This window comes from Triticum dicoccoides, chromosome 7A (genome assembly GCF_002162155.2).
Source record: "Triticum dicoccoides isolate Atlit2015 ecotype Zavitan chromosome 7A, WEW_v2.0, whole genome shotgun sequence".
Classification (NCBI taxonomy): Eukaryota; Viridiplantae; Streptophyta; class Magnoliopsida; order Poales; family Poaceae; genus Triticum; species Triticum dicoccoides.
The window spans coordinates 22,001,511-22,016,051 of NC_041392.1; the positions used below are offsets into that span (position 1 = coordinate 22,001,511).

The following is a 14,541-nucleotide window of genomic DNA, read 5'->3' on the forward strand; positions in this document are numbered from 1 at the left end:
AGCTCCAAACATGAGCACGAAATGAAGCATTCACGGTCGATGAAACTACAAACCGATCGCCTGAATAAAACCATAAGATTGATGTGCATCTTTTTTGTGTAGAGCTTATCTCAAATCGAAGAATCGTTGTGTAGATTGGAAGGGAGGAGGAAGAAGAGGATTAGAGAGAAGATTACTGGAGGTAGGAGATGATAGCACGTACAGGGTGTATACCAGGCCGCATCCTCTTGTGCAAGAGGACCCACCAAATGTGCTTGAGATGACTCGACTCAGCCTGGCTCATTGTAAACGGCCGATTCGGCTGTTCCTAGTGGATCTGGCTGGGGAGTGTTTTAAGTTTCGTGTGGACCAACATTTGTATGTGACTTATAACCCACCAACAGCCCCAAAACACCCCGCGCGGGCCTGGCTAGACATAATGCATCTGTGGTGAACATCGGCCGAGGCCGGAATATGGCGCGATCAATCCAGAGCAGCGAGTTTTATGTAAGTTTTCTTTTAAAGGTTGATTAGTTCATGAGGAAGCTCATAAGTTAGCAAGATTTCCTCTTTTGTTTTGTTAGGTGAGGGTCGCCATGTGTGGCTTATGCAACCCCATGACATATGTCATCCCACAACTTCTTCTTTCGATGAATAAAGCGTTGATTTAACCTAAAAAACAAGGCACTCCATTCGTCGACGACACCGATATTCCACTCGTTCGTAGTCAAATTTCTACGCGCCGCGTTGCTAGAACCTACGGTGCAAATAGATACTAGAGCCGTGTGTGTGTGTGGTCTGTACTTGGCCGACATTCAAGTTTCATTGCTGTCCTCAGGAAGTCAGGATGCGCAGGACCTGACCGGCCGCTGTCATTTCGGCCCCAAACGCACAGCTGACTGTGGAGAAGCTGACTTGGCGACGACTTGCTATGCATCCATGGCGGCTTCTCTGTGAACCACGAGCCCGTTGCCAGATACTCTCAGCCGTTCGCCATATATCCGCGTCGCGCAGACCGCGTGGTCTGACCAGGATAGTCAGTCGATGGACCTCGGGCATCACTCCATCCAGCTCAGTGCGGGCCCTGCCTCGCCGGCTGCCGCGACGCAGCCGAGCGACGGTGGCACGATGAGCCCCGAGCTGTACCTTGCCCTGTGCCGGGGGAGGAAGAAGGAAGCCATGGCACTGCTTCGGCAACAGTACGGTGGTGCTGCTGCTGCTGCTAATCAGGTTGCCGGTAATGTCTGCCTAACTGCTAGTTGCTATTATTTTTTCTTTTGCGCATGTAGTTTGCTACTAGCTCGATCTCCGATCATCCTTGTGTACACATAATTGTCACTTACATGTTTTCGTACCTAACTGAGATTTACGAATCTCATGTGAAATTTCATTCAAACTGGGAACAAGCGTTTTCTAGGGAGGGAGCCCAGATGTTTGAATGGTAGCCGAACATGCATACCAGGATTTTATTCAACGGGATTGCTAAGTCTCGGTCTAAGTATATTCATATTTGTGGGATCTTATGTCGAGATTCGTGTAATTTTTTTCGTTTTTGTTATCTCTTTCTTACATGTTATGGCACGTCACATAGACTTGAGTAAGTCCCGGTCGACTGAGATCTAACCACACTAATTAGGAAAATATGGTAGAGCCGGAACCCATATTGTGTTTGAATTGTTTCAGGCATACAGCAAGTCAGCGCGGAGGGGAACAACGTTCTTCATTTGGCCGCGGAGCATGGGCACGACAAGCTCATCCACGGTCTCATGAGCTTCAGGGAGAGGAGCTTGCTCTCTTCCCAGAACTCGACTCTGGACACACCTCTGCATTGCGCGGCGAGGGCAGGGCATGGCAAGGCCGTATCCCTCCTCGTCCAGCTCTCGTGCGAGGGCGGAGATGACAGCACCTTGTGGTGCAAGAACGAGGCTGGGAACACGGCCCTTCATCTGGCGGCGAGGCTCGGCCATGGCGCATCAGTTGAGGCTATCGTTTCTGTGGCACCAGGGCTAGCCTCTGAGGTTAACAACACCGGCGTGTCGGTGCTGTACTTGGCGGTGATGAGCAGATCTTTGCCAGCCGTCAGATCGATAACGACCAGATGTGGCAACGCGTCGGCTGCCGGCCTGAGCTCACAAAATGCTCTGCACGCTGCCGTCTTTCAGGGCTCAGGTGAGCTAGCTAGCTAGGGAGCTCCTTCTCGATCCATGGGCTCTGAAAGTGCATGCATACTTGTTAGAGCATGGTTAATAATATAGCCAGTTGATGGCTACATGATGTTGACAGTCATTTATAGTCAAGATTATAGCCGTACAATAGTTAGATGTCAAGATGTGTTACTTTATGACCCATGTTTCACTCTCACATAATGACCCATGTTTCACTCTCACATAATGCGAGCACTTGTTGTAGCTGGCTCTTATTCTGTAGCCGCCTCCTCTTCTCTTCCATCCATGTCAGCAGAAATATAATATTTTAAATCTTATAGCCCGCTTACATAAGCTTATTGTATTGTACTTGCTCTTATACCATCGATCTGAACATTGTCAGAAATGGTGAGGCTACTACTGGAGTGGACGCCATGTGGCCCATCCCTGGCTAGCCAAGCCGACGACACCGGCAGCACTCCGCGTCATTTCGCTTCATCCACCGGCGACCACCTCTTCGTCATAGGCGCCATCCTACGCGTCGTGCCGCCGTGTGTGGTGCGCATGCGGGACTCCGGCGGCCTCTCCGCTCTCCATGTCGCGGCGGGGATGGGCCACGACCGCGTCACCGAGGCGCTGATCAAGGCCTGCCCCGACGCCGCCGAGCTCCGGGACGACCACGGTGGGACCTTCCTGCACGCCGCGGCCAGGGGAGGCCACCTCAAGGTGGTGCGACTGGCCATCAAGAAACGGACGCTGCGCGGCCTCCTGAACGCGCAGGACAGGGACGGCAACACGTCCCTCCACCTGGCGGTGGCCGCGGGCGCGCCGGCCGTGGTGGAGGCCCTGATGGGGAAGGGCAAAGTGCGGGACGACATCATAAACAACGACGGCCAGACACCGCTGGACCTCGCCGTGAAATCGACCAACTTCTTTTCCATGGTCAGCCTGGTGGCGACGCTGGCCGCGTTCGGAGCGCGGTCCCGTCCCGAGAGGTGGGACCGCGTGCAGCAGTGGGATGGCCACGATATAACCAAAGAAGACGTCCGACAGCCTCGCGGTGATCGCCGTCCTTGTCGCCAGCGTCGCCTTCACCGCCGCCAACAACCTGCCCGGGTCGTACGAGCAGAGCGGCGGCGCCGATCCCGAGGGGAGGGAGGTGATCAAAGGCATGGCGGTCCTCCAGCATGAGCCCATCTTCAAGTGCTTCCTCATCCTGGACAGCTTCGCCCTGGTGACCTCCGTGCTCGCGGTGGTCCTGCTCCTCTACAGCAAGGCGTCGCGCTCCGCCGGGTCGTGGAAGAACTTCGCGGCGGCGCTGCATTGCCTGTGGCTGTCCCTGGTGAGCATGGTCCTGGCGTTCTACGCGGCCCTGGCCGCCGTCACGAGCACAGTGGCGGTCCGCAGCATCGCCTACTGGATCACAGAAAATGCGCTTTTCGTGCTGCTAGCCGTGGTCTCGCACTTGGTCAGCCCTCAGGTGCCCCTCCGCACGCTGTCCAAGTACCTGTGGCGATGTGGCGATGGAGGACGGCGCAGCGTCGTCATGCAGCAGTATCCACTCGTCGGTGCGTTCGTGCGGAACCTCATTCTCTTCATGGTCGCAAATTATGTTGTAGTGGTTGTGGGCCTTAGCACGGTCTCAGGGCTTGTGTGACCGTGCGGCAAGGGAGACGATGAAAGCATTTTATGTAACAAGAATATTTTGAATATTCATATGACATATGTACTTTATATAACAGAGATTTCCTTGTTTGGCCCTATTTAAAAAAAATCTACTCTCGTATTTCCTCCTAAAAATCATTTTCTTCTCTATTTGGTCTATCTAAATTTTGTTCTTTATATGACATTTCCATCCATTTTTTCATTTGACGGCATTAACCGGCACGGGAAAAGACCATTGTGCCCTCATGTTCAGAAAAGCCAAAACTGCTTGACCTGCGACCATCCCTTCTACTTCCTCCAAGATGAATCTAAGATTTTAATTGAGCTGATTTAGGATTTTATCTCTGTCTATCTATCTGTCTGCAAGTGTGGCAAAATTTTACTACGCATCTGTCAAAAGATTCAGTTTGACGGAATTTGCATAAATACAGTAAAACCGAAGGCATGTAAACATGAAGACCAACCTGTGGTTCGATGGTTAGAAGGACAGTGGTATCCCCTACCCACCAGAGTTCAAGTCTCAGATTTGACATTGGAGCTCGCATTTTACTGGATTTATTTCAGGCCTTCCGGTGATGTCCACTCAGTGGGAGAAGACGTTCTCGTCAACTACGAAGGCATCTGCGGCGACTTCGTCAATTTCAAGATGATGTGTCGGTTTAGTCTCTCGGAGGTGCTTGTTGGGACCATGGAACCCAAGGTATCCAGGTCAAGGGCACAGCGCATGGCAGAGGCCCACTGGAGGGCGCCACGAGCCAAGCCCCTCGTCAGGCCCTCGCCTCCCGAGGCCCCCTCTCCAGAGAGCTGGCGAATGGCCAAGACACAGCGGCCTCCCGAGGCAACTCCTTGCAGTGGGCAAGTCAAGGGTAGTTCAGACTTGGTCGCGCGACCTTGTGCCCACCATGTGGGTGACACGTGCGGCTACGAAGGACGGCACGCACCCTGCCAGCCGGTGTGGATGAAGAGGATTTTCCATTTTGGTGCTAAGGGAGCAAAGCAGCGGTCCAGTTCCCAAAACAACCCCCAAAGGTTGCCCAATCAGTGAAAGAAGACCAAGACGATGGGCACGCAGGGCAGAGGTCATTCCCGAACCCACCATCACGTCATGGATGGTAGCTTTGCAGGCGAAGACTTGTGGCTGTCCCTGGTGAGCATGGTCCTGTCATTCTACGCGGCCCTGGCCGCCGTCACGAGCACGGCGGCTGTCCGCAGCATTGCCTACAACATCATACACAATGCCCTTTTCGTGCTGTTGGCCGTGGTCTCGCACTTTGTCAGCCCTCGGGTGTCGTCCCGCATGCTATCCAAGTACCTGTGGCAATGTGGCTCTAGAGGATGTCGCAGTGTCGTCGTGCAGCAATATCCACTCGTCGGCGCTTTCGTGCGCAATCTGATTCTGTTCAGGGTTGCAAATTATGTTGTAGTGCTTGTGCTTGTGGGCGTTACCACGGTCTTAGCACTTCGGTGACCCGTGTGGCAAGAAGGGAGATGAAGCATTTTATATAACAAGAACTAGCATGGTAACCCGCGCATTTGCGCGGCTAGATGTTCTATGTGTTTTTGTATCTATATTGTCCTTGAGTTGTTGGAAGCTGTTAGGACGTACAATCACATAAAAAGTTATCGTCAACAAAGTGTGGAACCTCATTTGTGATTGTTCTAATTATGTTATCTTAGCATGAGGGTAAATTAGTGTACTCATTGGACTTTTTTGCTGTATAAATTAAGTTGGTGGTATCTTACTTGGTATGTGACAACAGAAAAGCAAACATTGTGCTGCACGCATGGCATGCCAATCTATATAGTGCTTGGTACCTTTTTTAGCTATTCCTTATCATCTTCTTCTAATCCATTGTTTTCAGTATTCTATCTGCACTTTTGAAAACATCTCAACAAACATTAACATGTAACATTAATGTCTAAGTACAACTGCAAGATCATCATTGTTGTTGTTTTGTGCATTATCATGTCTGGACATGCATCCAGAAATGCTAATATAATAGTTTCGGTCGCGTATTTCCATTGCTTGTCCTTCCATTTGTTTGGACCCACAACTAACCGATATTGGATATGAATATACAAATTGTTAGTTTTTCCTCTTCCAGTACACATCTTTTGATGTTCGTCTTCCGTCGACATTCTTTTTCTGGGTAATTACATATGAACAAATAGATGATTCATACATAAAATTTTCTTGTCTTTGTCCACCAACCTATATTAATTGTCCAATTGCACATTTGTTTTTGGGTTAACGCAATGGCATACCTATGTATGCTTCTACTATGCACACCTTGCTTTGACTAATTGACTTTATTGCTTGTCTATCTAAGGCCTATATATAATTGTTGACGTATATTATCAAATAGCGTTAGGCACATTTGCTTACCTATTTAAGACAACAGGTATTCGTTTGTATTACTGCTCTGTTTCATAAAAACTGACCGTTTCTTTTCTATTTTTATGTTGGCACATATGTAGTCTCCTTGCAAACGGTTATTTTGTTTTCTTCAAAAAATTCTGTTAATTGGTTTTCTTCATCAGTTAAATTAGTTCCTTTATAGGAAAAAAGTGTAGCGTGTGTAGAAATGTTTGTCTACAGATCCGTTACTCGCTTCTTAAAATACGTTGCATAGAAGTATCACTTTAGGGCATGTACAATGGTGCTATCTTAGAAGTGCCACATAGGATAAATGATGAGGTGGAGGAGAGAGAACTCATAAGAGAAGGCTTGTCTTCTCTTATTTAAGATAAGACAAGAGATGATCTCTTAGCACAATATGTCTCACCACATTTTTAGGAATTGCTAGTTATTGAAGATAAGGCTAAGAGATGATCCATTGTAGACATTTTTCTTTATCATCTCTAAATTACATACAAAACTTAAGATAAGACTATTTTATCAACCATTGTACATGCCCAGTTTCCGCGGAGCGCAGAGGAACAACCACAGCCCACAGAACTGTCGTTTTTTCCTCTTTCTTCTTTGCGTGCACAGTGGACACTGATTTCTTGTCAGATTTTGGCCATCACGATCCTTCTTTAGCTGCTGGGTGAGATGTTTTTTTTTCGAATGTTGGCAGGAGAGCTGCCAAATTCATTGATCAGAAGGAGGTATTACAAGAACACCCCAAAGGAGGAATGCACCGCATAAGACGAGTGCCAAAAAAGAAGAGAAAAAAGATTGCTCGGTTTATCAAGGAAAATCGGATGAAAACCTTAAACAGCACCTAGCTAGACTATCCCCGCAAAAAAAAGCACCTAGCTAGACTAGGCCTAAAGCATCACAACATATACAACACGCCAAAAGGCCAACACCCCACAACACGCCCGGCCGGGCACTCGAGCGTCTCGTCGCTACCAGAGTACACACCGAAACCACCGTATCAATCTGGGCTGGCACAAGCATCTCCACGAATCTCGACGGCACCGAGGAGGAACGCTATGTCCGATAGAGCAAACATATGCCGCCTTGATCCCGCGAGAGTGGTTGACATAACTCGCCTGGCGAAGCTTGCATATGGAGGATGCTTCTGCTGCTCCCACGGAAAAGTCATGCTAGCCGCCGTCGACCACCTCCGCAATCCCTGAGTCTTTCTGACCGAGTCCACCACCAAGACGATGTCCCCAAGAGGAAATACGACACTGAGCAAAGCCGGTAGCGCCGCCATCGTCTGATCCGGAAGGCCGGATCTAGGGTTTCCCCATGGCATGTGGGAAAAGGGTGGGAGGACTACAACATCAATGCCTTCGACAAGGGAACGGTGCCCGTAGGCGCCGTCATCTATGACTTCGGTTGCAACCGAAGTTCGACTTTCGCCGGCAGCCAAGCCCACCCCAACCCATGACTCGGCCAGCCAATCCGGCCAACCCCCTCCACAACGGCGAGCACAGCACCACATCTCGGCCCTGCGCAGCACGCAGCAAGGACCCCTCCGCCGCAGGCCCGTAGAAACCCAGATTGGGCCCTGCCGCCTGCGGATCTCACGTCTCCGGCAGATCTGGAGCCACCTCACACACCTCTGCACCAAGCTACCTCGCGCAGATCTACTCCAGGCTCACCTTGTACACGGCGAGAACCGGCCGCTCGACCGCTGGGCCATCGAGGGGCGCACGTAAACCACAGGAGCCGACGGAGCCTGTAAGGCCACCACCAGCAGATCTGCGCTGGGGGTGCCGTCCGCGCGCATCCCTCGCCCTGCACGCAGCCGCACCGCGCTGGGAGCGCAGCCTGCGCACCTCGGGCACGCACTGTCCCGGATCCGCCGGCCGCGACCGCACTGCGCCCTCCTGCGTCCTGTCACGCCCAGCCACGCACCTCAGGCCGCGCCCGTCGTGTCCAACCACGCGCCTCAGGCCGCGCCCGCCGCGCCCAGCTGCGCGCCTCCGGCCGCGCCCGCTAGCCGCTCCGCCCGCGTCCCCTCACCTCGGCTGAGCACCCCGCGCTGCTCAGACCTCGCAAGAGGGGGAAAAAGAAGGGCCCCGCCGCCGCCGACGCCACGCGGGCTTTGCCCGGCAGCGCTTGCCGGCGGCGGCGAGTGGAGGGAAGGCTGGAGAGGAGGGGTTTCCCCGGCAGCTAGGTTTTCGCCCGGGTCGCCCGCGGGAGGACGACACGGGCAGCTGCTATGTTGTATTGCTGGGTGAGATGTTGTCATGACATTTTGAATCTCTCGCTTGCCCAGCCCGCAGAAGTACTGTTTTGTCCTTTTCCTCCTTTGCAGCCACAGTGGACTCTGAAATTTTTGTGGGATTTGTGGCATCACGATCCTTCTTTAGGTCCTCTATCAGATGTTGTCATGGCATGCTAAAGGTTCATGGTGGATGAGATGCTGTCATGACATGTTGAATCTCTCGTTTGCCCAGCCGATCGATGTATCGCTTTGTCCTTTTCCTCCTTTGCACCCACAGTGGAGTCTGAATATTTTGTGGGATTTGTGGCATCACGATCCATCTTTAGGTGATCTATCAGATGTTGACATGGCATGTTGAAGGTTCATGGTGGATTTGGATCGTTCCAAAGTAGTACAGGCTAACGACCACAACCCACAGAGGTATTGGTTTCTCCTCTTCCTCCTTTGCACCCACAACGGACACTGAATTTCTTTCGTACTCGATGAGATGCTGTCATGACATGCTGAATCTCTTGCCTATCGGAGGTTCATGGTGGGTGTGGATCCTGCCAGTACGAAGTGCCTGCTACCAAGACATGGAGCGCCACAGATCCACGCTGGGTTGCCGGACGGCTGCCGTATTCGCGGCGTCATCATGCTACCAAGACGCGGAGCGCGGCAGATGCGTGCAGGGTTGTTGGCCGGCCTACTCCAATACGATCAAGACTCTTTAACCTGATTTGCCCACAGAAATCCAACTAACTATTAAATTGCCAATTTTTTTATTAATGGTAAATGATAATTCTGTAATTCTGAAACTAGTAACAGGCCAGTGAAAATTATTAAAATAGGAAGGACGCCAAGAATAACAGCGTCCAGGTTGGACTCTATTGCTAACTGCGTCCAGGTCTGGACGCTAGTATAGACGGCGTCCAGTCATGCCGTTTGATTAGTATCTAATTAGGCTTGATCGTATTGTTTTCCTCTGATAGATAGATATCTCATGACCTATAAACCTTAGTACGCCGGCGGTCGTCGCTTCTTACCTTGCTGGGTGGTAAGCAAATTCTAGCAGGCACATCACCAAACATTATTGGATGCAGGAGCAACATCATCTGGCTGGCGGCTTGTCATTAGAATCATTTCCTCGTCATTAGGATAACCCACTGAACCTATGGTTGGCGCATGTGAGTTGTTCCACGGCCTGGTTGAATTTTCTTGGTTTGGTCTTCTTTACAATTTATTCTATGGTTGCGAGTGTATATTGTATAGACGACTTGGTTGTTACTCTTTGGTAATACAATTGGTAATTGGCTAGTTTATCAGAACAAATAAGTCGGTCTTGAGTCGGCGGGGTCACGCTTTCGCCTCTAAGTGTTGGTGCACCGTTGCCGGTACTTTTGGAAACATGACGTGCCGGTGCCATATCCCGAAGTGAACCTGCCGCACGGATCATACCTCAACCTCGATAGGGTTCCGGTGCCAGCCGTACCAGACTCAGGCCGCGCACAACTGACAGAGATCCACCACCATCGTGCTCTACTCCCGGCCGACCTCCGTCGCTACCCAACTTACACAATGCATTCACCGAACTGGGACGCGGTCGACAAGAAGGCCTAGCGGCAGGCGGCGAAGCGCGATCGACGAGAAGGCCTAGCGGTAGGCGGCGGAGCGCGCGATGTTGGTCGAGCGATAAGCGAAGCAGCAGCTGGGAGCCTTCCAGCAGACGTTCCCATGGATGGAGATGCCGATCTATGTCGACCTGACCAAGGTGGAGGAGGACAACGATGACGCCTAGATCTACCGCCCGCCCCTAACTAATGTTCTAATGTTTTCATTTAATAATTTTTAGTTTCAATTAAAATAAACTGGACCTTTGTAGGCTGTTTTATATAAAAAAAATCAAAATCCAACGCAAATGTGAAATGCGTGTGTCCGTACTGCTCGCATCTTTGGACTAACGGACAAAAACATATTCGCCTGACCCATCAAACAAATAAAGAACGAATAAAATCTACGCCAGTTTGGGTTGTTTGGAGTTTCTCTTAGGTTGGACGTTGAACCAAACATTGGACGCTGCTAACAACAGCGTACAAGTATGGACGTGGTTCGTAACAGCGACCAGCCCTGGACGTTACTGATAATGGTGTCCTTCCTATTTTCCAAATTTCCAACTTATCATTACTAGTTTCAGAATTACATCATTATTATTTATTATTAATAAAAAAATCGGATTAAATTGTACGCTTTCAAAAGGGGAGAAAAGTATGAAGTTGTACACGGGCATGTGACCTCCTTTTCTTTAGCTGGAACGCGTAACCAATTGAAAAAAGAAAAATAAGACCAACCCAAGGGGTAACCCTGGTTGGCATTATTTTATAGGGGAAACTTTGCAAGCATCGCATGTCAAAGCCAGGGCTTGAACTCAGGTGGGCTGACAGCTACCCCAGCTGCCCAACCAACGGGTCGATGCTCATGCTCGAACGTAACCAACTTGTATAGGTGTATTTAGCCTCTTTTTTTTTGCATGGCACGTATATTTAGACTGGTTGACTGTTTCTAGCAACCCTGAAAAACAAACCCTGCTTTTAGCACATGGCCACGTAAGTGTGTTTGTGATGATAAATCTGGACTGTTCAAACTTCTTAATTCTAGTGCATTAAATCTCCACCATTCTTTTTTTACTCTCTTAATAATAATATAATAGATATAAATTTAACTATTTATGGAACTTTAACATACGTGTATATGAGAATTCTTTAATTTTGTAATCTAAAAACACGCGTATCTGATACGAATTTAGCGTATATGCAAACTTTTTTACTTTGATAATCTAAAAACATGCGTATGTGATACGAATTTATTGTACATAGTATGCTTACCAAATTGCTAATACATATTCCCACAAAGAAAAAATTGCTAAGAGATAATAAACTTGTCAATATTAATTGATAAATGACATGAGCGATGATGTCATGTTTTTAACTTTTGAACGGCAATACAAATTGCACCCCGCTCAGGCTGGTGCCTACTACGTGTGCCAATCGGACTACTTCTTTCTTTTCCTTGTTAATCGAGTTTGGCTGCCATCGGACTACCACCTTTTTCCCTATCTATATCTATATCTATATCTATATCTATATCTATACCTCTATTACCTACTATTAAAGCAAGGTGATATTCTTGGTTTCGTCCCGCATTAGATGTTTTCTCCGGTAGTTTTGGTCGAAAGTCCGTCCAATTGCGAGGTGGTACTAAATTTTTTGTCCATCCAATTGGTCTGCATCCACATCCTCTCAATGGGCCTGCACGCACGTTTCGGCCTGCAAGCATGTTTAGGTACCTTATATCTGATTTTCACACGTACTCACAATAATAATCCCACCTCGATTGCTTTCGTGAAATCCTACCAATTTATATACCTACGCAAATTGCGTGTAATATCAACAACTAGCCTCTTGGATCAACAAACACAGAACGAGTCAAGAGAAAAAGAGAAGGAGGCGGCAGACATGACCGGTAGTCCGTCCGGCGCGGGATCTGGCAAAACGATTCGATTTTGCAAATTACCCCCTGCATCTTGTAAGAATTCCACGCGTGCTCCTTTGTTCATCTTATCTTATCCAACCAGTGGCAGAGAAGGTGGAAGGGGGATGGCTTCGACTGGGCTCTCGTCGGCTGTCCGGCTCTCCCCTCCGTCCCCGGCCCTCTCGCTTCTCGGCCTCTCCTCCACCTCCGGCGTCACCGGCCCCCTGTAGCTGCATCTCCATCCCAGCACCCGAGCTCCGCTGTGCTTGTCCGCCAGCAACCGCGATGGGGCGCTCGTTGGCCGGCAACCATGGCGCCGCTGCGGAGCTATCTTCACTCTTCCTCGCGTCGGCTCGAGGCGGGTGAAGCAGCTCGGCGCCCATGACCTCCACCATGGCTCCATCGACGTGTTCCACTGCCTGCTCGCCGGCGCCGTCCTCCGCCTGCCCAAGCAGCAAAAATTACTTTCCGTGTGAGGATTATTAGGATTCATAAATAGTCCTCGCTCCTTTGCATAGAATCCAATCAATTTATACACACGGGCGATTTTGCCCCATTAGAAGAAATCAACGACAATAGGAGGGGAACAGAAGGAAGGAATTAATCCCACAAGAAGGAAGATGGAGCAAAAGAATACACGACAGAGTAAGGGAAGGGGTGGGGGAAGACGAGCCGAAGCAGAGGATGCCGGACGAGGCAGCGGCCTGCTAGCGTGATGCAACAGAGATGTGCCAGGTGGACCTCGAGATGTGCAGAGGCGAAGGCCGAGGCGTCGTTCGGCGCTGCCCGTTGATGACCACGGCCTTGTGGTCGTAGGACACGGCGGCATCGCCGACGGCAGCGGCCGCGGCGCAGGCCGAGGAGGAGGACGCGGAGGGCATGGTGGCGCCTGGATCTGTTCTCTCCCCCTCGACTGCTGCTCGGACAGTGTGGACCAACTGTGGGTGGCGCTGGGCTTATATGCTGGTGGTCTATCTGGCCTCGCCGGTGGTGTTGATGATGGCGGATGTCTCTGAAAGAATTATAGCAGTGCTGGAGGAATGATAAGGGAGGGGCGAGATGAGGGTAGTGGTGAGGCCGGGCGGCAACGTGGCGGGCGGCGGCGAAGCTCCGGTAGAACGGCGCTCGCCGGGCAGCCGGCTCACAGCGCGCCGGATCAAGCTGGCTGCTGCGGCTGTTGAAGTGCAGTGCGTGTGTGCAGATGGGGATGAGAAGAGAGATGGGGCGAGAGAAGTTAATGGATGGAGATGCATCTCGGTGGAAAGGATAAAGCAAGCTCTAAAGCGGTGGTGTACACGTGCCTATACGTGCCGGCCGCTCGACCCTCAGCGTATGCCAAACATTGAAAATGTAATATAATCTTTCAAATCAAACTATCTTTGATAAAAAAACTAAAAAATCATAAAAATTCAAATCGTTTGATAATTTTATAAAATAATTTATTAAACTCTCAAAGAATATGTAAGGGCATCTCCAACGCTGACCCACAAGGCGTTCTGCCATCTAACATGGGCATGTATCGGTCAGCCGATCGGTCTGGGCCTACTTTTTACCGCAAAGCAAACATAAACTTGGGGGAGGGACTTTGCGGGTGTCCGAACCGCTGCCAGGCTCGATTCTGACTACCCTGGGCCACCTAACATCCACTCCATTCCCGCCCGGAGCGTTCAAATGTGAGGCCTTTGTTCGCCTCCCTACATCAAACATGCGCGGGTGCCGAGAAACCTACTCCGGCGCCACAAGTCCGTTTGTCTGCCGCCCATCATTAACCACCCCGTCCCTTGCCTTGCCATCCACCGGCTATTTAAATTCCAACCCAGACCATAGCTGCATCCACCATCCCCCCCTCCCTTTCTCCTCTTCGCACCACGCCTGTCATGGCCTCCTCGAGCTATCAAGCCATTTGGGACAGTCTCTCGTCAGAGTAGAAGACGGAGATGGCCACCATTGCTGCCAACTGACAGACGGAGGCCGGCGCTGCGGATGTCCCAATGAATGACGCGACCGACACAAGCTGGCGCCACCCTCCTCGCAGGTCCATGTCGGCATCACCATGCGCGAGGCATGTGCTCACTACCGAAATGGTGTTAGCCGAGCGGGAGGCCTTGTTCCGGCCGAGTAGGAGGCACTGGTCAACTCCTATCAGATTCAATTCCCGAGGCTCATGGCATGCTGGAAATGGAAGAACGGGCGCCGACGATCATTTAGACTAGGTGTAGAGTATATTTTGGTTCAAATATGTCGAAATGTAATTAATTTGCTCTGGTCTAGATTAAAAGCATCTGTTTTATCTAAATATTATTCAAGTGTGAATAAATATCGTCCAGTTTATTTAAATACCCATCAAATTTGTTCGCTTTCATTAAATTTCTTCTGAAATGCAATTGCACTTACGTGGATAGTTTTGGATGGCCGCCTCGTGCATCAGTGCCCACAGACTGGTCCCCGGTCCATGGACGGATGCTTTGTCCGTTTTGTGGCTTGGCGTTGGAGAAGCACTAAGAATCACTTTGTATTTTTCTCCCGCTAAAATACTATTTTATGCACAACTTCTCTTCCATTCGGTGGAAGTACGGAGCTTAAGTATGCGCCAATGAAGGACGTTAGTGTGGCTTCTC

General features: G+C 50.2%; 1 protein-coding gene and 1 pseudogene across 1 annotated transcript; one reads left to right on the top strand and one right to left on the bottom strand.

Annotated features, from left to right (window-relative positions):
* Positions 1-929: 929 nt before the first annotated feature.
* LOC119328201 lies at positions 930-3,887 on the top strand (annotated as a pseudogene).
* Positions 3,888-11,762: 7,875 nt separating this feature from the next.
* On the bottom strand, positions 11,763-13,171 carry LOC119329697. Its single transcript, XM_037602768.1, has 2 exons — positions 12,665-13,171; positions 11,763-12,366 (listed from the first exon to the last, which is right to left on the bottom strand). Exons 1-2 carry the CDS (start codon positions 12,802-12,804, stop codon positions 12,015-12,017), a joined length of 492 nt encoding a protein of 163 aa, XP_037458665.1. The 5' UTR covers positions 12,805-13,171; the 3' UTR covers positions 11,763-12,014.
* Between the last annotated feature and the right edge of the window lie 1,370 nt (positions 13,172-14,541).

Excerpts from the sequence above, each read along its gene's own strand:
- LOC119329697 (XM_037602768.1), bottom strand. The coding sequence starts at position 12,804 with ATGCCCTCCGCGTCCTCCTCCTCGGCCTGCGCCGCGGCCGCTGCCGTC. Across the intron at positions 12,367-12,664 it reads TCGCCTCTGCACATCTCGAG|GCGGAGGACGGCGCCGGCGA; the intron begins GTCCACCTGGCA and ends CTGCTTGGGCAG.